Source organism: Vidua chalybeata, chromosome 12, assembly GCF_026979565.1.
Source record: "Vidua chalybeata isolate OUT-0048 chromosome 12, bVidCha1 merged haplotype, whole genome shotgun sequence".
Taxonomy (NCBI): domain Eukaryota; kingdom Metazoa; phylum Chordata; class Aves; order Passeriformes; family Viduidae; genus Vidua; species Vidua chalybeata.
Genome location: NC_071541.1, coordinates 6,954,518 through 6,982,106, shown reverse-complemented (window position 1 = coordinate 6,982,106; position 27,589 = coordinate 6,954,518). Strand labels below are relative to the sequence as shown.

General features: G+C 48.9%; 1 protein-coding gene across 2 annotated transcripts in view; it reads right to left on the bottom strand.

Annotated features, from left to right (window-relative positions):
• PRICKLE2 (prickle planar cell polarity protein 2) overlaps positions 1–27,589 on the bottom strand; it is a 103,947-nt gene that overhangs the window by 9,146 nt on the left and 67,212 nt on the right. For both annotated transcript variants that reach the window (XM_053954028.1, XM_053954029.1), the window contains 6 exons: positions 22,902–23,085; positions 11,473–11,586; positions 9,642–9,779; positions 8,797–9,000; positions 6,945–7,131; positions 3,789–4,652 (listed from right to left, as the gene is read on the bottom strand). In XM_053954028.1, coding sequence (XP_053810003.1) covers positions 3,789–4,652; positions 6,945–7,131; positions 8,797–9,000; positions 9,642–9,779; positions 11,473–11,586; positions 22,902–23,085 — 1,691 coding nt within the window. The remainder of the gene's footprint in view (positions 1–3,788; positions 4,653–6,944; positions 7,132–8,796; positions 9,001–9,641; positions 9,780–11,472; positions 11,587–22,901; positions 23,086–27,589) is intronic.

Sequence of the window (27,589 nt, the reverse complement as noted above, 5' to 3'; positions counted from 1 at the left end):
AAACTATTTGGGGCCTTTGGGCATCACACAACACATGATGACAAGCACAAGTGTGTGCCATACAAATGAAATCACATCTCACCCTGTAACAGCACCAGTTTAACATATTTTTAAACTGGATTTATGCCTGTTACAGATGTTCCCCTCACCCAAACTCATTTTCTCAAGGAATCCTTAAAATCTGTTTCTCCTTTTGCACACAGCAGTGTCACCATTCAATGTGACTTCTACCTCCAAAAGGCTCCTGGTCTCTGCAAGCAGCACACAAAGGGACTGTTCCTACAGAACAACATTTAGCCTGCAGGTATTTTCTTAAGTGGGCTATTTGACCAGCTGTCCTTTTGTGGAAATAACTGTTTGGAATCAGCAGAGTTCAGCTCCTGATTTCTAATTCCACTGCCAGGCACATGCAGTGACTGCAAAACCTTTCTGGAGGGAAACACAAACACAGGGAGCAGGGCTGATGGGCCAAGTGTCTTTTGGGAAGTGATTAACCTCTGGTAAGATCAGGCTTCTCATCATGAGAAAACCTTCCTGGACAAATTCCATCTTAGCACTGTCCCTGCTTAATGCAGGGAGCTACAAGGCAAACATTGCTACAGGATCCACTGGTTTTTGTTCTTGTTACTGCCATTAAAAAACCCCAACAATCCAAAACCCCCAAAAATAGACAATGGAAGCACAACATAAAAGATAATAGAAAATCAGCAAAAATGAGTTCTCTCTCAGAAAAGCTGAGAAATACTGTTCCCTTTTGCTTCTCCATCTAATGGCCACGTATTGCAGGAGGATACAGTCTCTAAGAAGCCGTAGCAGACTGGAGTCTGTTGTAGCCTTCAGCTGATGGCAGAATAGGGATTTTCAAATAGAAACGTGGAATGCAAGGAGAGATGCCCTCCACCAGCAGGAGACACTGCCCTTTGCCACTGGATGTGCTTAAATCCCATCAGCATTTGTGACAAATACACACGCACAAACCAGAGGACAGCAGAGACACTCCCACCTAATTCCAGCCCCAACACAGAGCACAAGCAGGGTCACAGCCACCTCTGCCACTCACATGTCTGCTGTTGCAGTACTGCCCATGGTGACAGCAGAGCACAACCCAGCACTGTAAGGGCACGTGCCCAGGATTAACATGGTGTCTCACCTCTTTACTAACCCGTGGGGAATTGGCTTTAAAGCGATTAAATAGAGCCTTTTGGTAAGGTAGAAACCTGGGGTCTTGCAGGAGATTGGGGTCACGTAGATCTTGACCCACACAATGGCTGACCATGAAATATTACAGGGAACAACATCTGCTCACGGCAGGCAGCCTTCCGGCCAAAGGACAGGGATTACTGCTGCACAGCCCTGAGTTATCTGCATTACTGACTGTATCTGGCTAATTAGCAGTTAAGTCTTAGTAGAAACATCACAGCAAAATCTGCTGCCAGGGAGGTACCAGCTTTTAACATGTGCTCTCCAGGTCAGGGACTGTTTGCCCTTCAGCTCCCTATAAAAAACAGACTGTTTTCAGCGATGCCATAAAACCTTAGATGGATGCGGTGTTAATTATTTCAAAGTGAAAGGTGGAGCAACTGCGCAGCATTGGTAGCTCAAAGGGACTTTGTATGTGGATGCCTGGGAGGTTCTGGTAAAGCAGAACTGGAGGATGCAGGGTGGAGGACATGGGGCGAGCCAGAACCCCAGGCTGTGGTGGGGGGGAGCTCTGTGGGGAGCTTGATCAAACACAGCAGGGAGTGCAGGGACAGGGAAAGCCAGGCAGCGGGACGCTGTGCCCTGACATCACTAGACCAAAAACCTGCTCTCTCACAGACCTCATCCAGGTCACCAAACCTCCCTGTCCTCAAAACACTGCCAATTAAATGGGATGATAATTGTGTCCTCCATAATTGCAGACATGGCCCTGGGGGAGCTGCCTGTTGCTGCTGCAGTGCCCCTAGCTCAGCTGAGCCAGCTCCCAGAGCAAGGAAAATTATTAGAACCTTACACATTAATAAAAATATTATCACCTCACTCTGCAGAGGAATGATGAACATTCACTGCAAGCCTCATCACGCTGAGCATCTGCTCCAGAAAGCTGGAACACAGCGAGACATTAAGGCAGTCACTGCCCCTGAGAAAACTCAAACTCTGGCTCTGTATGGTAGACAGATGCCTTTGGGAGGTTTCCCTCCCACCATTTTAAAAAGGGGTTTCTAAAATAAAAGGCAGAATGATTTTCACTTTGATATGGAGGCCTTGCCATATTTTCTGTGTCTTGACCTATATCCCCAATAATATGTTACACTTCAGCTCCAAAGCATGCAACAACCTCTCCACTGCTCAGGGATTGCTCATCCAAGCTTGGTGTTGCTCAAGACTTTTTGTACTGATGGGGTTTACACAATACAAGTTTTCAGGAACACAAGAAGCTTTGGAAATGTGGAGATTTGCTTAGGGAAACCCTGTTTTGGAGAGCAATTCCCAATTCCCTCGCCATTTCACATCTATTTTTCCTCTGTGTATATCTGAGACTGTTTAAGCAAAACCCTTCCTAGCTCATTAGCTTCTCCTCTCCCTCCCCTGCTTTTCCACTTGCTGGATAGGGAGATCCTGGCTGAAACAGAGATCATTTCACATCTTGGCATGGGGCTGGCAGCTTCCCTAAACAAACACACCAAACCCCAGATGAGGAGGAATGGGCACAGCAGTGCAAACCTGTCCATCCAGGCAGGGCAGAGCCCAGAACTGGGATTCAGGAGGGCTTAGCTCTCTGTGGACTTGGCAATCCTCACCACCCATTGACAGGAACCTGTGGGGGATCCTCAGGACCAGGCACAAACACCCCACAGGCCACTCCCTGCCAGCAAATAAGGCAGAAAGGCTCCATTTTGCAGGGGTTCAGATGCAGGACCTGGCCAAATCCAAGCAATGACTGGCTGGAACAGAGGAAAGCCAGGGGAGACGCAAAGAAAAAGCAAGGCAGCTTCTCTGGTGAACAAACCAGGCTCAGTATTCTCTTTTCTGAGTAGTTCTGTGCTGAGGGACATGGGAGCTGTGGTGGGCGAGCGAAGCAGAGCAGGCTGCAGGAAGGACAGAGCCTGCCCAGCGCCAGCTGCAGACCAGAGCCGCACACAGACACCTCCGTGCACACACACACCCACCCCTGCAGCCACGAGTGAAACCCAAACATGTTTAGGGTGAGAGGACTGAGAAATATGACCCTGGGATGTGCTCGTGAGAAACAAGCTCAGCCTGATGGGGCAAGCATCTTGCCTGGCTTTTCCCTGCAGTTTCTACCAAGGGGCTGGGGAAAAGGAATTAAAGAGCTGTGCAGAGAGGGGGAGGAACTTCTTTTAACTAGTCACGTGTTTGAGGACTGCATAACATTCAAAAGGGGTTAACTGGGCCTATTTCAAGGCATTCAAAAATATTTTTAGCTTGCAAGGGCAGCTGACAGCAGTCCTTCAAGTGCTGAAAACTGGAATCTGCCTCTGTGTTAGCAGTTGGCCTTGATTTTCCCCCTCTCTTCACAAAAGAGAGGATTAAAGACTTTGAAAACATTTGTTTTGAGCTGCACAGAAAGGCCACCTATCTATAAAGCTCTGCATTTGGTAAACAAGCAAGCAAATGGAGAGGAACTGTCAGGCTTGTCAGGACCAGGCAGACAAGTCTGTGTCACTGAGCAGTGGTCCCCAAGCTTGGTTACCCTCATATTGGGAAGACACCAGAACACAAGGGATTCAACTGCATGGAGGGTGTGCCGGGGTGGTCTCAGGGTGGCAGGAGCAGGGGTGACATACCTGTAGCATTGGAGAGTGCCAGGGACTCCATGGAGCCCCGGGGAGTCTGCTCGGTGGGTGTCAGGTCCTCTGTGAACTTGAGGGCACTGATGGGGTGACGTGTGCGGCACTGTGATGCTGGCATCCCACCCTCCTCTTCCTCTTCATACTTGGGGACTTTGACACTTCCTCTGGTCTCTGGGAAGCTCTGGTTGGACATGTCACTGTAGCTCTCCTGCGAGCGGAGCCTCCCTGAGTAGTAGTCCTCTCTGCAGTCCTGGATGAAGCTGCCACCATGGCTCTTCATGGCCAATGAGGAGCTCCTCTTTTGGTTGCTGAAGTGTTTTGCCCATAAATCCGACTGCGAGCCTGGGACCTGGGTGGGGTTATAGGAGGTTCTTATGTTGCACTGGCTGAGAAGCTGCAAGGGGGTTTGGGACTGGCTTTGCTCCATTTTGCCCCCATAGTGATAGAGCTCATCCCGGCTCCTCCACAAGTGGTCCCTGTTGAGGCTCGGTGTCTGGCTGGCCAGGCTCAGCAGATCCATCTGCAGGGACAGCGGGTCCACATCGGTGGAGAGGCGGTTGGAGGTGACCTGCAGCTGGTTGCAGGGGCTGCGCGCCCCCTCCTCGCCCTTCCCCTTGTTCTTGCCGATCTTGGCGCTGCGGCGGGATTCCTTGGCTCGCGCGCTCTGGAAAGCCGAGTCGGAGGAGTCGGAGCCGTTGGGGTCATCACCAATGCTGCAGGCCCTGGAGCAGAAGATCTGGCCCTGCTTGGGCAGGAAGGGCCGTCCCAGCAGCGACTTCTTGCACTGGGCGCAGCAGAAGCAGGTCTCGGTGGCGTGCCAGTGCTGGCCGTCGTATGTCATCTGGCCCTGGTCAATGCCTTGAGGGAGAAGATCACAGTGTCAGGGCCATCTAGCACTGCACTTAACACCTGCATCAAGGCCAGGCTGGATGGGCTCTTGAGCAATCTGGTCTAGTGGAAAGTGTCCCTGCTGATGGTGGGTGGCTGGAATGAGTTGACCTCTAAGGTTCCTTTCTATGACTCTATGATCCCCTGTGAGTGACATGCACTCAGCCTCGCTCTTGAAAGCCCTTTTTCAGGGTTTCTCTGATGCATGAAGTTAATCTCATTTTTAATTCTTCCCAATTCTAATTCCAGGCCTTTGCTTGGGAGTTACTCAGTGTTGGGAAAGGCAGCAGACCCATGCCTCAAGCTATTTTGTATTAAATGGGGATATTTCCGATCATAAAGCAAAGGAATGCAAGAAGTTCTCCATAAAGTCCTTGAAGTAAAAGCAATATGCTGCTTATTAAAAAAAAAAAAAAAAAAAGCCTCCAGCTAAACCGTAATGAGGAATTTGTGCTGCCTTGGTTAAGTATGTAACAGAGCAGATGACAACCCTGTCCCTTGCTGCTACTGTGGTCCCATCCTAACTTTATTTTGGCTTCAAAAGAGCTGGCCCCAGGGGTCGAGCACACACCCTTGCCTTGCACCCAGCCACATTTCCTGGGTTGCTTCACCAGGCCCCCCTTGGGTTCAGTAAAGGAATTGATACAGACAGTCTGTCTCCCTCCAGCCAAACCCCAGGGAGCAACATCTGCACAGTGCTCTCAGTCAGAGCTGTGAGCAAACCTCCTGAGGTTTCAATTATAACATTTACACACTTGTTTAAGCTGCTGCTCCTGGCTAAAGCCCTCGCTGCCTCTGTTCCCTAAGAAACTGCCACGCACAGTGTGGGCTGGCTGGCACGGCGGGTGCTACACCACATGTGCACAGCACGTGCCTGCTCACCCGCTGTGGGGCCAAGTGCTGCCAGGTAACTTATAAATGAGCAGTATGTTAATGGTCTGTTTTATTCCAAGCTAAATTAGGTTTGGTATAATCGGTTTTTTCCTCCCCTTATAGTGAGCAAAATGCTTTTATACAATGGGAGTGCTACACTTGTGAGCAAAAGAGAGACAAGACGGTGGGTGGGATTTTATCAGCTCCTTTTCCACTGCCCAAAGCCATCTTGCAGGGGAAGGAGTGCAGCCTCTTTACTCCATCCTCACCTACCAAACGCAAGCCTTACAAGGCTTCATCACATGCTTACCTCTGATTTATGTACCTTGTCAGCACAGTGCCTTGTTCACCACTATGAGCGACTTGCAGCAAAATGGTTGCAGTCCCTCCTTTGCTAGAAATGTGCAAATATGCACCAAGCCAGACATTTTGCCCTGAAAACCTGACAGTCAGCAGGCTCCAGTGGGCCAGCTGGAGTGAAGGACAGCAGATGGGGGAAGCGTAAGAGAAGGGACCATGCAAGAAACATTATCAGCTGCTTCTTCACCTTTCTGCAGCTGAGATTTTGGGAAGGATGTGCTGCAGGTCACAGTAGATGCATCCTCCAAGTGCTTCACTGAAAACCCTGTGTTTCCCCTCCCTGTGCCATCTGGCTGCTGCATGGGAGCAAAATGTTTGTTTTTTTTTTCCTCTGCAACATATGAAGTATTTGAACATGTGAGCTCACCTCCATGGCAAAGGAAGGGCTGTCTGCATGCTCGCTGTGCTCAGCCAAGGGGCAAAGAGGGCTGGGGAGAGCAGCAAGGGGCTTCCCAGCCCACCCAGCTTGGGGACAGCGAGCCCCCTGACTGAAGTGCATTTTAAATCACTGCTCTAGAAACATAAATTGACCCTGATGCATTATTTCTTTCTGTCTGAGAACATCTATCTGCAAGTTGATTGAAAAAGGCTCAGAAACAATAATGATGCCTAATGAACAAGCATCTTTTCTGACAGTAGCTCATCAAATCATGTGATCCTTTGCCAAGCTTGGATGGGAAAAATCTGAGTTGAAGAGCCAGGCTGTTTACAAGAAAATGAGATTTAAAGGGAAAAAAATGTGCCAGAGAAATTTTATTACGCCAGAGAAAGCTTTCCCTAGCTGCCATTGCTCCTGAAGTTGCCCTATGATAATCCTCCCCTCTCTGACTACCAAAAGGGATAAACAGCAGTTTAACCAAATAAATCACCATGTTACCTCCTTGGTGGGATGGGAGAGAGTCACAAGCACATTTGGTCGCCCCAGCCATGCACAGTCCTGCCCGCAGCCCCGCGGTGCTGTCAAGGACTTAAAGCACCAGCTCTCGTCAGAAGCAAGCTCCCAGCGGGGCCGTGCCCTCGCGCACGTACCGATGTGCTGGGCGCAGGTGTCGCAGTACTCGGCGTACAGGGACTCGAAGCAGCTGCAGCAGTAGGGCCTCCCGTCCTTCATGATGTAGCGCTGCCCCCCCAGAACCGTCTCGCACTCGAAGCAGCAGAAATGCTTCATGTGCCAGTGCCGCCCTTCGGCCTCAGTGCACTCGTCGGCAAAAATGATCTGCGGGAAGAAACGCGAGCGTGGAGAGGGGTTGGTCAGAAAAGGGACCCGGGATGCAGACGCCAATCTTTGTGTCTCCTACCCTGCATGGCACATGTGCCCCTTTGTTGGTGCAACCTCCAAATTTTACAGCTAACTCCCCCAGTCCTGCATGAGAAACTCCCATGGTTTGGTTTGTGGCAGGGGCACCCATAATTTCTTAGGAAAATCTATTAAAATGTAAATTCCTCAGAAGCATGTTAGTGCCCAGACTACAAAGTGTTAAGGCAGAGCTGCTGTAATATGCTTGTAAGCTCACCCATCAAACAGAGAGGTCGATCAGGGTAATAAACACACTTATATACAACCTATCGATCTGGTGGACTTCTGAAGAACAGAGCAGCCGCTTACTGGAACACATTTTCTCATCTCTGAAACAGGGACCTGACCACAAAGGATGAGAAAAAACACAAGGAAAAGTGGCAGCTCTCTAGAGAGGAGAAAAGATGGAGCTACCTTGGCTCCACATCTTGCTCCTACCCCAGTCTGGGTGTCTATAAAAGTGATTGCAGTCATTATGCTAGTGAGGAAACTGAGGCACAGAACGCTGTTAAGGATGAGTTGGAGAAGCAGCCATCTAAAATGTCTTCAGCAGATGCTTTCTTGCTGTGTCTTCTTCTCATCCCCACCCCATCTCAACTCCCAAAGCCAAGGGAGCCAGCAGCCCCAGATCTGCTCCCTGGTTCTCTACATTGGCACAGGGTACACCAAAAGCTTTTCCCTTGCAGATCCTCCTACCCCTGAATTACTGTTTCTCACAATTAGTACTTGATGTTTTAGGGGAAGAAAAGCATGCTGAAGAATGGGCTGAATGAAAGAATTAAACGAGAATTTGCAGGGATAAAAAATACATGAAAAAAAAATTAGCCAGCCTAAGCTACAAAGAAATAGATCCAGTTGAAAGGTTAGGGTTGTCTGTCACTGGTAACACTACAAATTTAATTGGACACATACGTCAATGCTCTTTATACTGAAGTGCATACAGCCTTGGATATTTACTATTACATGCTTACAAGGATGGGACATGGTATTTTATAGTACAGACAGTTTTCTACACTATGGTTTTCATAACTTTAAAAACCAGAGCAATTTCCTTCACAAGCCTTTTAAACAGAGATTGACACTTGAGAAGTGCTCAGAGGCGACTCTGTATGGTTTTCTATCTCAGTTTTGTATTCTATTTGTTCAGCTTCCTATAGCCTGTTAATCGCCTCTCTCAAAGCCTATTTCAGCTCGGCGTGTACTCAGACATGACCAACTTGTAAGAAATACAGCACTCATCCCACCAGGGGCTTCTTCTGGGGAAGTGGAGGAGAAGGGCAGATCACCACACCCAGCTGGGCTAAACACACAAAGCCAGGGGGCTGTGCTTCTACTGGAAACACTCATGGAAACCCCCCAGCTTCCTGTGTGTAGATGAGGACTTAAACTCATAACAGTCCTAGGCAGACTGCAACTAAGAATATCTGAAACCTCAGGAAAAGCTTGCTTGAGCCCTTGGCAAAGCCAAGCCATCGGTTTGGTGTGTATGCCTCCAAGAAAAAGTCAGGGATGGAGGGGAAATGCCACCCAACTCTCCTGTGCCACCCCAGTGGGCAGCAGCTCATGGTAGATGCTGTCTCCTACCTCATCGCATGCGGCGCAGCGGGGCTTGAGGCACTCGGCGTGGTGCCTGCCACAGTAGATCTTCCCATCCTGGTAGAAGTAGATCAGGTCAACCAGCAGCTCGTTGCAGACACTGCAGATGAAGCAGGGAGGGTGCCAGCAGACGCCGTGTCCTGCTCGTGAGGCGAAGACGGCCATGTCCCCTCCATTGATCTGGCCGCCGCACTGTCAGAAAAGCCGGGGATTAACGGAGACGTGTGAGTGACCCCACTGCCACCAACAGGATGCTCTCACAATCACTGCCCTGCATAATGCCAGGAGATGGATTGACAAGTCCATGTCAAATATCCTGAAAGGTGCCCTGACAGACCCCAGCACTCACACCTGGCAGGGCCACAGGCAGATGTTTCTTTCGTGTCATTAAATCATGGGATGGTGGGACTTGGAAGGGACCTGAAGATCATCCAGTTCCAATCCCCCTGCCACGGGCAAGGACACTTTCCACTAGACCAGGTTCCTCAAAGCCTCATCTAATCTGGCCTGAACACTTCCAGGGATGAAGTAGCCAACTTCCCTAGGCAACCTGTGCGAGTGCCTCAACACCCTCACAGGGAAGAATTTCTTTCTAATATCTCATCCAAACATGCCCTCTGTCAGTTTAAAGCCATTCCCTCTATCAATATAGGCCCTTGTAAAAAGTCCCTGTTCTGCTCTCATGTAGTCCCTTTAGGTACTGGAAAGGTTTTTAAGGCACCCCAGAACCTTCTCTTCTCCAGGGTGAACAGCCCTAGCTCTCTCAGCCTGTCTTCAGAGGAGATGTGTTTCACTTGAGTGATGCAAGTACCAGTTCATCAGCCACTACCCACCTGCTCACAGATGGCTCCTGTCATGGTTACAGGGAATGGCCGAACATTGCCTCTCCCTAAATTTTCCCTCTTCCTCTGGTTGCTGAAGAGTTTGAGCTCCCTCTTCTCTTCCTCATCCAATGAGTTGCAATAGCGAACCTAAAAAACACAAGTGATGCTCAGTGCCTGGGGTGTCCCTGGCTTGCCACCATTCCATGGGCCCTGCAAACCTCTGCCCTTGGATGTGGGGAGGCTGGAGAAACAATGGGCTTCAGAAATCTGGGGTTTGGTCAGAATTTCAAGAGGTTGAGATGAGAAAAAAGGGCAGGAGGATTGTTGCTCTTTGGGCGCTCAATTTGTAGAAAAGTCTTAAAAGTTGGGTTCTCAGAGTTGCACCCAGAGCAGCAATTGGACTGATGGTTTTCCTGCTTTCTCCATCAGCCTCCTGTGGCAGAGGTCTTCATAATATTACAGTGGCATTTCTAGAGCACAGACCCTTTTCTCTGCACAAAAGACAGAGTTCCAGTGACTTGTAAACTATTTTTCCAGCACAGGATCAAGCTTGCTCATTTGCAAAACCTCTGCATTGGAAGGTAATAAGGAAATAAGTAAAATAAAAGGATACAAACAATGAATGATGCAATTTCCCTGAAGCTTATAAAACTCTGAGGTTTTCCTGGCTATTTCCATCCTGCAGGCTTAGCTCTTGGCTGGTTGCTTTTCAATGGGGAATACAACTGAAGAGCCAGGGAGGTCAAATGTAGCACCAGCACACAATCCACCCTCCGTTACTTGGGAGAGCAGGCTCATGGAACTGAGCAGGGCTATTGACATGATCAACCAGCACACCTTGAATGTTAAAAGGAGTAAAACTGAGCATAAAGGGAAACTGGATCTAAAATCTGCCAATTTGCAGAAAATACACATAGACCTGCAAGTCCAGCTTGCAGGAAAACAGGCTGCAGTAGCAGCATTTGTGTGTATTTATTCTTATGTTTTTTGGCTGTCAGAGGCCGTAGGTTTCCAGCAGCTGCCAGGGAAGCAGGCAGGCAGGTTGGGACCCAAGGGTGTACGGGAAGAAGTCCCTTCTTTGTGCCTGGAGCTCCCCTCATGCTGACAGTGCTGTGCCCATGGCACCCAGCCACATGCAGGCAAACTTGTAAAAATCTGACTGAGATCAAACAAGTTACCTGCACGTATTTCCCAGAGCGGCTTCTTCAGAAAGCAGCATGAAAATAATTTTTTTGTTTACACAGGGAAATTTTGTGGGCTACCAGAAGCCAGTGTTCTCACTGGTGAGATCAAGACGTCAAAGACCAGACCCTTTTTGCTGCCTCACATCATTCCTGTGAGAGGTAAGAAGGTTTATTTTGCTCTGACTGGTTTTGACTCAACCTGCGGCCTCGCAGGCTCTCCCAGCTCGTGAGGCTCAGCCCAGAAAGCCCCTCCTTAGCACACTTACTCCCACTCCAAGGTGAGTCGGAAGCAGCTGGGAAAAGGCTTTTGCAACTTTGGATCTGTCTCTAGATAATCTCAACAGCATTCCAAGCCACTTTTAACAGGGCCTTGGCCTCCAAGGGCTGAGAAAATGCTTTTATTTCAGACAGCTGAAGAAACATGACTTAAAAAAAAATTAACTTCAGAAACAAACAACTCCCTACCGCCAACAATCAAAGCAGGAAGCAAATATGGCAACTTAAATAGCAACATGACCGAAATTCAAGTATATTCTCCTGAAAAGCAAAAGGAGTTGAGAAAGGAAAGCCACGCTTCCCACAAACAACCCCAGGAGGAGCGTCCATTCCCCACCCGCAGCCGTGCTGATGTCCAAGGACATTTTCTGGATACTGACCTCATTGTCATGTGGTGGCAGCTGGTGAAGAAGTTGCTTTATGCGAGATTTTTCCCCCGGGCTGTTGACATAGGGAACCTTGTCCTCGGGCAGGCAGCTGTAGTACTGGTGCACCTAGGGAGCAAGAGAGGGGACTGCAGTGGTGTTCCCTGGCCGAGCCCATGCCCCTGTGCCCGGCCAGCAGCCACCCCCTGAGGCAGCAAGCGCTGGGTCTTCCCCAAGATTCTGAGCAGGGAAACACTGCCAGGAACTGCTTCAGGTTTGTTTTCTTTTGTCCTCCAAGGCAGAGGGGTGGCAGCCCCGGCGAGGTGGGCACGTTACCGTTTGCTCTGTCAGCCTCCATAGCGTGAGCATTGCGCCGGCTGCGGGGATGTGTCGGCACCTGCCTCGGCAGGGAGGTTAAAAAGGCTGCGCCCCAGCAGTCTCTGTGTTGCCGGCTATCTCAGCCTCCACCTCCATCAAACCCCTCCGGGCCTTTTTCTGCAGCAATTTGTGGAAATAAACAGCAGATAAAATCTGTTGGAAGGCTTAGTTTTTCTCTTTCGTCTCAGAGCGTGTAATTAAAATCAGCTATTAAAAAGGCTGAGGAGCAGCGTGCCCGACGCTGGGAGCGCAGTGCAGCCCGGAGAGGAAGCACACCCTGAACCCCAGCATCTCTCCTCCGACTGCCACACCTGGGATGTGCACTCAAGGGCCGGGCCAGCACCGGGAGGAGACTCGCTGGCTGAGGATCCGCTCTGAAATGGCCAGCTTGGGAAGAACCAGGAGAAGGTAAAGGTAAGCTCAGCTGGGACTGGGATTCACTGCAGCCCCAGATGTCTCCAGATGCTTGGGCAGAAGCAGAGGGCTGGCTGGCTTCCTTAAATCTGCTCTTGGCTGGAGAGATGCAGGCTGTTCTCCCAGTGCACACAGCTTTCTGCCTTTGCCATGGTGGGATTAGCCCTGAGGTGCTCCCTAAGCTATCAGCAATTCATTTTGGAGTGCTGCACTGCCTGCAGCTTTCACAGGGCTTTCCCAAATAACACTTCCTTTGCAGTAGTTTCTGATCAGCTTTTCCCCTTGCTGTGTGCTTTGGACTTTGGCCTAGAAAGCATCACCTGGGCCAGCTCTCTCCAGAGAAGCCCTCCCTGCCTGCACAGCCCCACGGCATCTGTGGATGACAGGGTGCTGTGGGTCACTGGGAGGAATGGTCACACAGGGCTGGCTGGCAGGGGAGCTCACCCCATGGGCTCGCAGGCTGACGGGGGTGGCTCACACGCAGTTATCTTCTACAGAAAGAAATATCCTTTTATTCCAGAATAACGATCCAAACCTAGCTTTATTCAGGGATAATTGCTCTGCATTCATCTCACTCCCTGCTCTCATTCAGAACTACCTGAGAGCAAGAGCTGCTTCAGTGGTTTTCTCAATTTATGGTTCCTCCCAAACCGATGTCACCATCCTCCTTCCCCCATCATCAGGTTTTCCAGAAAGGGAGATTTTAGCAGATTTCCACACGCAGGTCTGCAGTGCTGATGACAAGGGAACTGCTTGTGTTGCAAAGCTGAGGAACATGCTGAGCATATGCCACTGCAAAACCCTAAATTTGTTTTGCTAAGGCACAGCAGAAACAGACCCACCAGCTATGGAAACTGTCAAAGAAAGAATGGCTGCAAAGTATTTTGTTATGTTAAAAAGAAAACAAACTGCATACATTAGAATACTTACTTTGCATTTATAGAGCATCCTTCATCCAGGAACATCAAAGCACATTAAAAACACTAAAATTCTTATGACATGCTACACAAGGTAGCAAATATACACATTGCAAAGGACTAATTGCAGCATCATGATGTTAAATGAGCTCCCTAAGTTCATGCAGCAAGTCTGCAGCAGAGTTTGCAGTTGAAAATCTCCCAGCAATGCCCCAGCTGCCACACCAGACCCTCTCCTGGGCTGCCAGGCTTCCACACGGCCACGCTGTGCGTGCCTGGCCAGCACACACTCCTGTGGCTTCTCCTGCCAAATTCCCCACGTGCAGAGAGGCTGTTCACTGTGCCCTGTGCTCACATTGGTTAGCTTGTGTTTTGATTTCTTGCAATGAAGTTTTTTTGCCCACCCAGTCCTTGAAGTTGGTGGAGACCATAAATTACTTTTTTTTTTGAAGAGCCGCCAAGTTACTAAAGTGATGAACCCCAAGACGCTCACCCTGGGCAAAAACCAAGGATGGGAGCTCTTCCTTCAGCTGCCTGGGTGCTGCCTTCCCGGAGCACAATCCAGCAGGACGTACGTGCCCAGCTCCGCTCCTGCTTCCGCTGGGAAGTTTTCCATTTATTCCCAGCAGGACTGCAGGAACTGGTTCCCATCACACCAGCAAAATAGCTTGGCAGGGATGGGCAATTTGGTTTGAGAAGCAAAACAAAATAAATACAACAGGCTCCAACCTGTGTTCCATTGCCTGAAATAACCTGAAAGGGTTTGCTTTGGATCTGCATCAGCCACAGGGACCTTCTAGAGGAGTGTTCATGGAGAGGATGGAGCAGAGGCAGCCGCTAATCCTTGTCCAGTACCTGTGGAACATCTCATGAGGAGAAAATCCTTAGCCTGCCAACGACTTTCTGCAGCCACCATCCCCTTGAACCAGAGGGATGCACAGATCCTTTCACCCAGGACATCACTTCTATCCCAAAAGATCCACCCAGAGGGCAGATGAAGAGCAGAAGGACAGCCCTTGCCCAGGCTGACATTAGGCCACGCCTGTGCATATAACACTCTCTCATCCATCACCTGTTCTCATGGCATGAACCCAGCTCCTTGGATGGGAGACCCAAGACTGGGAGGGACAGGGTCACAGGCTGCCCGTGTCCCTGCCTCTGTGCCCAGCTGGCTGCCCACAGCATTTCTGACCTGGCGTGGGAGCAGCTGGCAGCTGGGCTGGAACAGGCCTGCATGATGCCCAAAAATAAAGAAGGAAAAAGGGATTCTTAGATCAACCTGGCTTTTCAGGGAAAAAGCCTGCAGAAAGTGTTAACTTGCTGGGAAACCAAAACTGCTCAGTCTGCACTTTGCTTTTGTATAAAAGGTCACTGCTTTATGCTAAAGTAACTCCTCCTCCATCCAGCTCTGTGTTGCAGCACGCACAAGCCTCGGAGCTGGTGAGCCTTGCAGGGCCAGGGCCAGACCCCCCACGTGCCTGCTGATGGCTCCTCACTGCCCTTACAGGCTCTGCAACCCAGATAAGGATAACAGTGCAGGCAGTGACCCCGGAGAGATAACATTTCCTCTTTAAACTGTGCAGTATCGCTAACTGTTTTATTATTAAATACTTCTGCTGTACAACACAGCAGCTCTGCATCCTCCTACTGCCCCTCGCAGCAGATCTGCTCTGCCCCTGGTTACCCCAACAAACATTATTAACACACAGGAGCCCCTTGTGGGGCTGGACTAGGTTTTATCCTCAGTTTTCCCACTTGTTCCACTTCACTCTGACTTCTGCATGAGAGAAATCCCAGAAGAGACTGAAAAACATCATGCTGAGTTAAAGTAAAGCTTCACACAACATCTCAAGGTCGCAGATGCCATGGGCATGGTCTGGCCAGTACACTGGATGTGGGGAGAGCTGTGGGTGCTAGGTGCCATGGGATACTGGCAGGCTGGGCAAGCTCCATCCTGCCCCAGGGAGGTCCCACTTGGACAGGCTCCATGCTACCAGAACCTAGCACAGCAGATTCCCAAGGTGTTATTCTCACCTTCACAAGGAAAATGTCCAAACACCAGGTTTTGCTAACAAAAACTGATACGCATTTTGGAAATTAACAGCTGCTTGATGCTAAAATGGAGGAGGGGAAGAGGGGGAGGTAGGAATTAAAAAAGTAACAAACCAGGAGAAAGGAAAGAACATAATGTAAAAACAGGGTAGGAAAAAGCCTTTAAACTGGAGCCAACTTTATTCAAAGGCACTGAGGAGAGTAATTACATTAGTTTACAAATGCCTTTGTGTTCTGTGGTCTTCTTAGGTTTGGAGTATGTTTCCAGTTAAACTTTGACAGTTTACAAACCTACTCTGGCCCTGCTAAATAAAGGCAGGACTAGAGCTTGTCCTGGCGGTCCCAGGGTGACCAAAGACAAAACCCACATGAGCATATCTGTGAGCAAAGCCTTACACCTCCTAGAAGGAAAAGTTTGCAAACATCCTGTAAATTCAAACTATTGGTGAAGGATCTCTTTGATCAATGAATTAAAGGAGGTGGAGGGGAAATTTCATATTTCTTACGCCACAAATTGCTGTTGGGAAGTAGCATTTGGCTGTACTCGCCCTGAGCACAACACCCCTTCCTAAAGCACCCACCAAACCGGGCTGTTTGGGATGACTGTATGGCTGGGATGGACTACAAAGGAGCTCACGGTGTCCTGGCACGGGTGCCGACTTGCTCAGCCCTCACAGCTCCAGCACAGCCTGCCTGGCTCTCCTGAAACCAAACCAACTGCAAAACCAACTGCAAGGCTTTTGCAAAGAGCCCTGTGAGGGCAGGACGTGCTGGCCTGTGTGCAGTGGGGTGCCTGAACATGGATGTTCCCAAAAAGGGGATCTTGGTGAGTCAGCCAGCACTCAGGCACAGTGCAGTAAAGCATCACACACAGCAGAGTCTGTTCAAAATACAGCGTTCCCCAGTGTCCCCCCATGCCCAGGACAGCATCATTACCCCTGGGAACATGCCAGGGTACCACAGCCCTGGCAGCCCATTCCATGACAGCCAGGGATGTCCTGTGGCAGCACAGGGAGCTGGTGGCACATTGATGTGTGTGTGCTCAATTGTGGCCCCTTCTCCTGGCTCACTGCTGCGTGCAAACTCCCACGGGATTTGGCTGCTGAGGGAAGAAGGCAGCCAGTGGCTCCGACAAGCCTGTGCTGGCCTGGGCGAGCAGGGCTGCTCCTGTGGCTTGCCTGCTCCTCCCCAGTGCCAGCTTCTGAACAGCACACGTCAGGCTTTAATGATCCTTTACAATGAGCACTTAAAATTGACAGACAAACGTACCTGATGCTTTGTATGTCTCTCATTCCTGCTGGCTCCCTTGCAAAAGCAAGGGGGGAAAAAAAAATCCCAAACAAACCACATGCAAATAACCTTCCCAATATGTCTGTGAAACATTGCAAGTGCTTGTACACGTTGACTCACACACAAGCTCCACAGATGACAGCACGTGTGAGCCTGGAAAACGGGTTCAGTGTGCTTTGGCCTGAGTCTGGCACGTCCTCCTTTTCCAAGGCCATTAGGATACAAAACACTGATTTATTTTTTTGAAGCAAAACAATCCTTACAGCAGGGCCAGATGCTCTGAAATGAAGAGTGGGAACTGCTGGCTGGCTCTGCCAAGCACGGGGGTGCAGGCAGGCACGCACCATGGAGGGATCCAGAGTGTCCCCTGGGAGCCCAAAGCCCCAGCTGGGAGCAGGCCTGTCACCCCCAGACCTGCGAGCGCCCATCGCCGGCGCAGCAGCGGGAGGCAGATGCAGTCCTGGCGCCGGGCAGTCCGGCATCCCGCAACGCTGCGCTTGCTCTTGGAAACCCGCTCCTAAGTCAGAGGGACACGGGCAGGGAACAAAGGAAAAATCGTTTTTCTAAGTGCTATTTGTTCTGGCACGCTCTGCGGCTTTCCGCACGCTCCTCTCCCACGGCAGCTGAGGCGTCGGAGCGCTGCTGCTCCCCAGTCGAGAACGACATCCATCCCTGCCAAGCCTTTGGAGCAGCTCTCGGGCTGCGAGAGATCCCGCGGAAGCGCTGCTTCCTGCTGGCATCAAAGAGAACGTTTGAATGAAGGCCCTACGTCCACACGTTTTAGACTTGTGAAAGCCTATGACATGATTTTTCGTTTTTTTAAGCAGGAATTTAATTTGGATTAAAAAGAGCCAGATCAGTGCTTTCAACAGCATGGAGAGCAGGCTATGCTGTGAGGTCCATGCAGGGCTCAGGGTCCCCTGGAGCACCAGGAATGATGATGATCATGTGCTGCATTGATCATCACCGATCATTCCCCTGGGTATCCCACATAACATGCTCTTGGATTTCTAAGGCATGGGGTAGCACACTTGCATAACACCGCAACTCAGAAAAGCTGTAATTGCACACTGGAATAAAGCTCCAGGAGAAGTTTCTATTGGGTAGTCCAGGGTTTTCAGTTTCCTTTTCCACTCCCTGCTCCTCCCCTGCCTCTCACCTCTGCTGACCTCCATATATATTCTTCAAATTTCAGAATCAAGCAAACCATGTCAGGCGAGTGGTTTCTGTGACCCACCAAGAGTAGCTGATTCCCTCCCTGATAATAAGATTGTTCAAGTATTAAGTAATTTTGACAGCTTCCATTGGCTCATGACGCTCAGGGCAACACCCCAGGATACAGAAATGGAGCAAATGTCCAGACACGTGGTTTTGCCATGGGCTCTTTTGCAGCATGGGATGTCCTCACACATCTCCATCCACTCTGTTCCAGGGCAGGGGAACAGCTCCAGGACCTCCTACCCCACTCCAGCTGCCCCCAAGTCATGCATCACTGGCATCACACGCAGAAAAAGCATTCCATGTGCGGGACTGCTGCTCCATTCAGCAGCTGGGAAGCATTCGGCACAGTCTGATGCCTGGAGGCTGGATTTAGACAGCTCCAGCCTTGAAATAAGAGCCGCTAACTGCCGGGCTATTTAGATACTGAGAGAGTTCACCTGGGAGGTGATGGACTGACCCTACCTCAAAGTGAAACTGGAGAGCTTTTGAAAATGTGCTGAAAGGCAGCTTTTGGGTAAAATACTCCAGCGTGCACGTGTGTAAGTGGGCAAAATGAGAGGCAGCTGCAGCTCCTGGGAGCAGGGTACACGAGGGACAGCTTCTCCGCAGGGTCCTCAGCTTTCCATCCACACTGCTCTGCTCTCAGGATCAGGATCTACCAGGAAGGAAGAGCTCTTCATGGTCCTTTTGTCCTGCCTCTACCAGGTTGTAAATTAGCTTGTCTCTTTCCCACTACTACACAGGTAGTAGTGTGTAGTACTACACACTGTACTGTGGGGCACAGGGTTGCTCTGGTCTCTTTTACTCCTTCCTTGCTGCCTGCAAGACTTCAGTCTCTTGAGGAGTGAAACAGTTTGCTGAACTCAGAAGGCTCAAGAAAGAACAAGATGGTACAACGACCGTGACACACAGGCACAGGTGAGACACATGTCCCCCAGAGATGCATGGCCCACATAATGTACTTTCTGCCTCACCAGAATGGTGAAAATCTTTATGTAAGGTGTAAAGGCATGTTCCATGTAGGTTCATCTCCGCTCTCCTTTCCTCGCTTTGTGACCTGAACAGCAACTGATGAAACTTGGAGGTTTTATAACTCAAGCCCTAGCAACAAGTCTTGCAAAATATCCAGAAGAAGGATTAACATGTGTGTTAGCCCCTGAATAAATTCCTTGTGACAGCTACAAGTTTCACACCACTGCAAAACTCTTGAGGTCCAAGTTCTAATGGCTGCCTTAGAGAAAAATAGTCCCCTGAACCTTCATGCTGCTCATTTTAGCTCAGATGAGATTTTCATAACTTTTTAAGGGATTCGACCAGAGCAACTGTGTTGACAAGGGGGAATTAAGTTCTTACGGCACATGCAAGATTCTCAGATGCTGGCATGCCAGAGCCATACAAAAAAGCCACAGCGAGGCTGAAGTAGAGCCCCATCTTTTGTTTAATTGGAAATTTCTGCCCATAACCAGCTGCTCCTAATACTGAGACACAAGCTTTGCCTAAAAATGTGAAAAACACATCACAAAAGGACTTATTTTCAAGCATCTGCCCTCAAACTTATGTCAGTGCAAGGAGGATCAGCTGTCAGACTGCCAGCCCCAGCAGACAAACTGGCTCCCAAAGATGTCTTCCTCTGTCTCTGCAGCCAGGCTCAGCCTGGGATTTTGCTTTACTGAGGACACACTTCTAAAGGTGTTTGCCCATTTCAAAACTTTGACACTTATTTCTTTATCCAATCATTGAACTGCAGGCAGAAAAAAAGAGCGTTTCACAAAGCCCATGTCCCTGCTTCTGTACACCCATCTCTGCCATTCCCATCTGCATCCCTATCTTCCAGAAGAGAAGTCCCTCTTTTGCCATAAGACAACTTCTCATTGAATCCAATCCAAGTGGGATTAGACCCCACAGAAGCCTCCTGGCCATCCTGTGTAGCTGATTGCTACTACAAGAAACTCTATTTCCTTATCACATTGTGATTTATGGAGCTCAGTCCTAGGTTTTTACCTGTCACTTTCCTGGCTGGCAGGTTGTCTCTGAGCCTTACACCTCTGATAGTCTCAAACCTCTTCCAATTTCCTGCCTGAATGCATTTGGAGACAGTTTATGTCCATGTTCTTGGGCTAAAGTTGGAGCTTGATAACTGCTCTTCCCTCTCTAAGGAACAGGGGGAAGAACAATTCTAATGAACAATTTGCTAGGCTGGACAAACTAAGCTCTTGTAGGCTTCTCAATGAAATAACATTTCCAGTGCCCTTCCAGTTTATACCCCACTTTCTTGATACATTTTAGTTGGTTTACCAGAAAAAAATTTATCGTACCTTATGCAGGGGTGGTGCTATCAATTTTTAAATTACTATCCTAATATCCCTGTGTATTTAGAAATATATTGCATTTATGGCTTTTGAGTAAAGCCCTTTTTAGCCTTACACACTGATGAGCCATAATATAAGGGATAACTTCCAGCTCCACTCCTCATTACAATGTTTGGATCAGTATCTGTGAACATTGGACCAATGCTTTTTTTGTCTTCAGGACTGGGCATTGGGTAACCAACATGATTTTCACTAGTGACATGTACCACAGACCAGCTGAGGCCGGAGTCAGTGTCCAGGAGTACACTGAGACCTTATAGGTTTGAGTCAATTCCCCTCTAGATGACAGTAATTTAAGCTTTGGATTGAAGGGACTCTTCAAATACTGAAATGACCTTTGAACACTGCCAAAACACAATGTCACGTTTGCAGGCCAACTCCTTCCCACTGAAATCCTGTAAATTGCTGTGTTGAGTGAGCCATGAGCGCTGTCTCCCAAGAATAGTGAAGCAGGGAGGCTGTCGTCCAAGTAAAATAAGAAAATTGCATTAGTCTTTCAGGGGAACACTTACCTCCCCAGTTCATATACTGCTCTGAGATTTTAATAAAGTAGAATATTGCGGAAAAAGTTGTTTCATTTAATCTGTTTCACATCCAAAAAAATACAACAGCGGAACAGCAGGAGGCAGAGAAAAATTCCTTGCCTGTTAATCTGTATTTTCAGCCCAGCCTGACAGCATTACCCTCAGCCAAGGCAGAGCCCACCAGCTGCCCCATGGCAGGCACCAGCCTGGCAGAGGCTGCACATCACGTGCACACACCTGACTCATTGACCAAAAAGCCACACATCTGCCTGCAGACTGGCACATCCCCAGTGAGATGCTGCAGAGGCATTTCCTCTGCAGCACGGGATGTAAATTGCTCCTCCTGCACTATGGGGCATCCCCAGCCACGGGACAACCATTCTGTGAGTCCATGAAATTCAGGGTGCTGCTCTTCACCCAGGGACAAACCCAGGCCTGCAGTGTGGCTCTTGCACAGCCCAGGGAAGTCACTCCTCGCTTTTGTCATCTTAGTGGCTCATCTAACGTGAAAAGTCATGACAGGGCTGGCAGATGAGCTCTGCTGGATGGATTTCAGGGACTGTCTCTGGCTCTGCTTATGGCTGCTCTTTTTCTCCATTGTGATTAGAGACAGGTCTGAAGTGGCAAATTTGCTGAAAGGCCCAGTGATGCAGACTGAGGAGTGTACTGAGAAAAGGAGTATTTGGACTGAGGAGCACCACGACCTTTGCAAGAAATAGATGCTGGAAGAACCTAAAATCACATTAATCTGAGTAATGCATGAGATGTCAATAGCTACTGGTAGAGATAATGGACTTCTATTTCCTCCTGAGCATCCCCAACTCCCTGATGCTACACTTAAAGAGCACCTAAGGGATCAAAGAAGCACACAGGTCTCCTGGAATATGTCACCACCATGCTGAAAGAGGGTTTCAATCACTGCCCATGCCATGATGTACTCATTAGAGACCATGTCTACCTGGTCAGGTGCCACCTGTCACTAAATACCTGTATTTCCACCCAAAGCTACAGGAACATGGGCCAGCTTGAGCTCCAGAAGCTGCTGACACGCCTGGCCAGAAACCAGCAATGAGAGCAGGTGGCACCAGCTTGGGTATGGTCCTCCAACGGGACCCCCCAAACCCAACCAGTTCATGTTGCCACAGCACGAAGGACCAGCAGAGCCACTTCAGAACCATCTGCATTTCTCCACACACCACATCTTGTACCTCCTGCGAGGCAAAAAGAGAGCCTCTGACATAAGGAAGGCGACAGAAAACAAGGCTGCTGCCTGATTTGCACGGTTGGATGGCACCAAATGAAACACATGGTGCTGTGGAGTTTCAAGTGAACACTGAGCAAGGCTTATAAAGACAAGGAAAAAAAAAAGAAACAAGCACCAACCAACTGGATTTTCTCTAATCAGACAGATAATATTTACAGCCTACGGGTGGTGCCAAAATATTTCAGGAAATTCCTAAGCCTGTCTGAATAAAAGCACAGGAAAACACAGTACTTAAGGACAGCAACTATGGCAGTAAGAATGAAAGCTTTCCACCCCCTTCCAGCCTCCTTACACAGTTTAAAATTATTGCCATATCATATCATACTGCAATTATCAAGGCTAAGCTCATTTTGCCACCTCCACTGCAAATGAAGTTCTGACTTGAACATATAAAGGACCAGTGTAAAAGTCAAAGGAATCATGTAAACTGGAAGGAGCAGAATCAATGCATGCTGCACAGAGCACACTGAGGTCTAATCCGTCCCACTCAATCCTGCACCAAGAGACTTGAGCTTTATTTAAGCTATTCCTTCCAGCAAGGCATAAACATCATGCTTGGAAAACCCAAACCACAAAGCTTTTGGCTCATTTTTCAGAGTTATCTACCAGCTTTGACTGTCTGCCCTGGACTTACCACAAAGAACAGTGCAGGAGGGCAGAACACAAGCACTGAGCCCCTGGGAAACACTTGAGTCCCATCGCTTCTTTCCCAGTGAAACATTAGATACATCTTTTCCCTTGCACAACCACAAGAAATCCCATCCTGAAGGTATTTTGTTTCCCCCCTCTCAATTACCAATTACATCCACAGACGCAGAAAACCACAGGTCCTGCAAGGATCACGTGTCTGTTTTGTTCCATTTGAGCATTCAGACCCTGCAAAGTCTCTCTAGTGCACCCAGACACAGCCACACGCAACAAGTGCTCGCACCTCTAGAAGAAAAATCAGGTAAACTATTTCCAAAGAACATGCAAAACCAACTATTTTCTGGTAGCTGGGTGGTGTCATCATTACCTGCTCAGGCTTCAGGCCGGGGGGGACCCAGGCGTACTCCTCCAAAGCACAGCCCGAGTCGTCGTCAGAAGTTGAATTCCTCTGGAAGTCAAACATGAGCTTCGTGACTGTCTTCTCCATCTCCAGAGGCATAACTGTTACAATGTGCTCTTCCTGGGAGCACTTACAGTGAAGGCAAATCTTCCTGTAAGGTGAGGAGAGAGAAAAAGAGATGCCCCGGTGAGCAGTGCTTTACATGAGAAAGCGATTCCTGCCACTCATTGGCCTGCAGAGACTAAACTCAACGCTTTCTTATGCTCAGGCATTTTCTAACACAGGATTTGTCTCTCTTATGAGGGGGAAATAAGAGTCCATATTTGCTGTAACAACACTTGGCAATCCATCTGAGTCAGACTGCCCAAAGTTTGGGGATATGCAATTGCTTGTCCCTTTACTGCACCACAAAGAGTATTTCCAGGGCCCAGCACAGGCACAGGCCATGCCTGGTGGGGGCTGACTTACCAGCCAGAACTGTAGAGTCATTACCAAATTTAGGACAACTGAGCACTTTGCTAAAATGGGAAATGATGGATTGACTGGGAAGCTGTGAATGACAAGTCTCTTTAGCACGCTAACAGCATAAATTTGCTTATTAAAGTAGCATAAAAATTGATTATAATCTGAACATTCAAAGCTAAATTAAATTAAGGGAGGCTACAAAACCCACACTCACACTGCAGTGGAGTCTTAACCACCTGGCTCGGTGGCACATGCCACAGCTCAGTAGCTCTGGGAGGAAAGCACAAGAACTGAAAGAACAGCCCACAGAGGCTGCAATTCAACAGCCATCAGCTTAATTCACTGCAAGAATCTGTTAACGCTTCTTTAAAGGGGCTGTTCCTCCAGCTTGTGGCCTGTGACAGATTTTCTTCACAGGCTTGAACCTGAACTTTTATCTGCAGGGCTGCCAGGACAGTACAGGCTCATAGAATGGTTTGGGTTGAAAGGAACCTTAAGGGTCATTCAGTTCCAACATCCCCTGCCATGGGCAGGGACAACTTCCACTAGACTGGGTTGCTTACAGCTCCATCCAGCCTGGCCTTGAACACTTCAAGGGATGGGACATCTGCAAGTTCTCCGGGCAATCTGTGCCAGGGCCTCACCCCTCTCACAGTAAAGAATGCCTTCCTAATATCCAATCTAAACTTACTGTCTCAGTTTAAATCCATCTCCCCTTGTCCTAACACCATATGCCCTTGTAAAAAGTCCTTCTCCAGCAATCCTGTAGGCTCCTCCAGGTACTGAAAGGCTGATAAGGTCACCAAAGAGCCTTCTCTTCTCCAGGCTGAACAATCCCAACTGTCTCAGCCTTTCCTCACAGGACAGGTGTTTCATCCCTCTAATCATCACACCCCTTCACCACAGTAACAGCGAAGGACAAACCTGTCTGAAAACATCTCCTGACAAAGAAAAAGAGGTTAAAGGGAATGCTGATAAATTGGCTTCTATTTCTGAAAACTCAATGCTTTTCCACAGGCTGGGTCAATGGTATCTATTTTAGAGCAACCACACAGGATTCTGAATTAATTTGCACTAATGAAGCACCACTGACTTCTGAGGAATGAGATAAGGTTCCACTTGGGTAGCAGAAGGGAGAAATCTCAGAAATAAGAAGGTACCACACAAAATCAAGGGAAAATGTACAGTTGCTATTGCAGGTATCTCTGCTCTGCGGTAAAGCAAAGAAATTTAGAGGGAAGCAATAGTTAAACCTGGGGGTTGGAATTTTTAAACACCTTTCCTTCTCTTTCACTGCTGTGTACAAGCCAGCTAAGCATAGCAGTGCTCGGATCCAGCTTCAAGTCTAAATTTCCATTTGGCCATTACAGCACAAAAAACGCACTCTAGCAAAAGTCAAGAGGCTCCGTTAAGTCAAGCCAGGGAGATTTGCCAGATTTTCCCATTTCCTGCCTTTCATCAGATCTAAACCACACAGCAACCCCCACACACTCCAGCGTCTGGTTTGCGTCCAGTCGGAGAGTCTCGGCATCACCTTTGGCTGTTTCCTTAAAAAATAATCAAGGTACCATTTCATGTGAATATTTTAATCAATCAGCTACCGTGGAAGGGTGTGGAATGGGTATTCTGCCTCAGCAAAGTCACTGGTACTATTGCTGTTTCCATCTCATTTCATGATACGATTAAAAGCAACTTAATATGAAACAAGATTTTAAGAATAACTCATAGAGCCCCAGATTTGTCACTAGAGTTAGTTATTCTAAGGGAGTTCAGGAACTTAACCAAATTTTGACTTCTGGGATATTGATCATGTGCTTCAAAGGGGGACAAACCCAACAGTCCAGTGGGAGCATGAGCACTACGATGGGGAAAAAGCCAGCCACAGGCTTCCTCCTCCTTCCCACTCTAAATATATCCCCTTCAGGAGATGGGACATGGCAGAAGAGCACCAGACATCTTGTCTTTTAATAAATTAAATAAATCAGGACTTGTAATAACAGTGTCAAAGACTGAATAGGTGAGATGTATAATCAGTTAGACTCCAGAGATCACTCCCACCCCCCAGCTCACACACGTGCAGCCAGCAGCCTGAGGACCACATCAGGAAGCTGGTTTACCCCACCCTCCCTCCTGCCCCATCCCAGGCAAGTGAGTACTGCTGGTGGGTGGCTTCCCTGGTCAGAAAAGCAAAGGATGAAAACAACATGGGTAGCTTATCTACTCAGTAGTGATGTCCCCAGGCCAGGACAATTTTGCGCCATTAAAATTTGACCATCTCCAGGCATGGTGTTTCTGCCACATCCCTGGGCTAAGTACAAAATTCAGGATCTTGTCTCTGAGATACTCAGCTTTTTCCCCCTCATTAAAAGCAGATGATTAACAGCTTTAATTACAATTTTCTTTACATTAGGATATGTTGTTTCATGGGAACAATACCCAGTGTCCTAGGAGTGTCTTTCCACTTCTATGATCAGGTTTCCATGACTTCTTCACATAGGTCCCACTTACTCAACTTTATTTTATCATCTTCCAGCTCACTATAATTAAAAATAATTCCCCATAGCAAAAATTTAATATCAGAATGTACATTTCAAATGTGTGATGAAATTGAAAAAAACATTTTCCCCTGCCGCACTCAGAGCAGCGCGGCACAAAGCGAGACAACGCACGTGTCAGCGCTCGCCTGTGCCTGCAGTGACCACAGTGACAATGTGGGTGCCACAGCGGCACGCTGGTGGCTGTTGGAGTGGAGCAGGGCCATGGCTGGCAGCCTGCCTGGCTGCTCCTGCCAGCAGCAGCTCCTCAGCCCCTGCCACGAGAAGTGCAGCAGAGCCTGCAGATGCTCAGCACGTTGGTGTGTCACACACCTTATCCTGGACAAGGAGCTGCAGCCCATGTGGGGTGGCACCTCCTCCGAAGGGAAACCCATTAGCTTGGCTCTGGCCAAGCCTCACCACCACCAAAGCCTCAGCAACAAGAACCTCTGCTGCCTGTGCAGCCTTGCACGATTTCAGAAGAGTGCAGGCAGCCAGTTTTTTTTTTTTAGCAAGAATAAATTAACACCAATCACTGTCTGGAAATCCCGTCTTCATTCATGAGCCTTTCCATCTTGCTCCCATCCCAGGTCTGCAGGCTTGTCTCAGGGAAGAATCTGCCCCGGTGACTCAGAGATATCACCAGCACTGGGGTGAAAACAACGAAGCAAGGATGGCTGACAGCATGCCTGCCTTGAGCACAGAGGGTGAATAAAGGAGCTTTTAAGCAGCTGTAGCTTGTGGACAGGGAGGAAAGGCAAGCAGGAGCCAGCCGGCAGCCAGGCTGCTGCAGGAGGCACGGGCTGGGGAGCATCGGCAGGGCTGCTCTGCACAGAGCTGCACACAGAGCTGTCCTGTACTGGGGCCAGGACGGCGGGAAGCAAATGGGGAGAAAAAGAACATTTCCTGGTGTCAGATTTAGCTGGAAAGGAGCCTGCCTTGAATTGACTTCACATGGTACAAAGCAGCAACGTCTCAGAAACAGACTGAAAAATTTCTTCTCCTCAAGGCCAGCGAAGTTACAAGATGGATGTGTTTTATTTTGCATTGGCTGCTTTTACATGGTGCTCCTGGCACAGTGGGCAAGTCCTCTCCTCAGAGGAGACCTTAAGTCCATTTCCAGTCACATCTTTACCCACATACTGGTGCAGGAAGAAGGTGCAAATAGATCCACCACCCCACACCAGCCCTTTTCTCCCTACAGATGAAAACAGGCACACAAAGGAAATCTGAAGCAAACAAGAACCCAACACACCAAGCAGAGAACATGGCTTCAAAGTACCTCTTGCTTGGGATGCTGAAGTACACTCCCAGCTTTGGTTCACCCACATGGATCTTGACATGAAGCCACTTGACCTGCGAGGTCTCTGGGACGAGGCAGTCCCTTGTTGTACAACCCTGTTAGCAAAGCACAGCCTCTGCCATCTCTGGAGCCTCCCGCAGCCCTTTCAGCTCAGCAATGGCACCAACAAAAAGCTAAACCATGCTGAAAACACTAGTGCTGTGCAAGAGGCTCCTGAGAGAGCTGCGAGCGTGACCCCAGCTTTCTGAAGAGAGATGAGGTCTCCCTGCTGTGAAAAACCAGCAGACTCCAACTGGGGAGAGCATGAGCAGAGCTGAAAAGTCAGGGAAGAGAGATGGAGGGCAGCCTGTCAC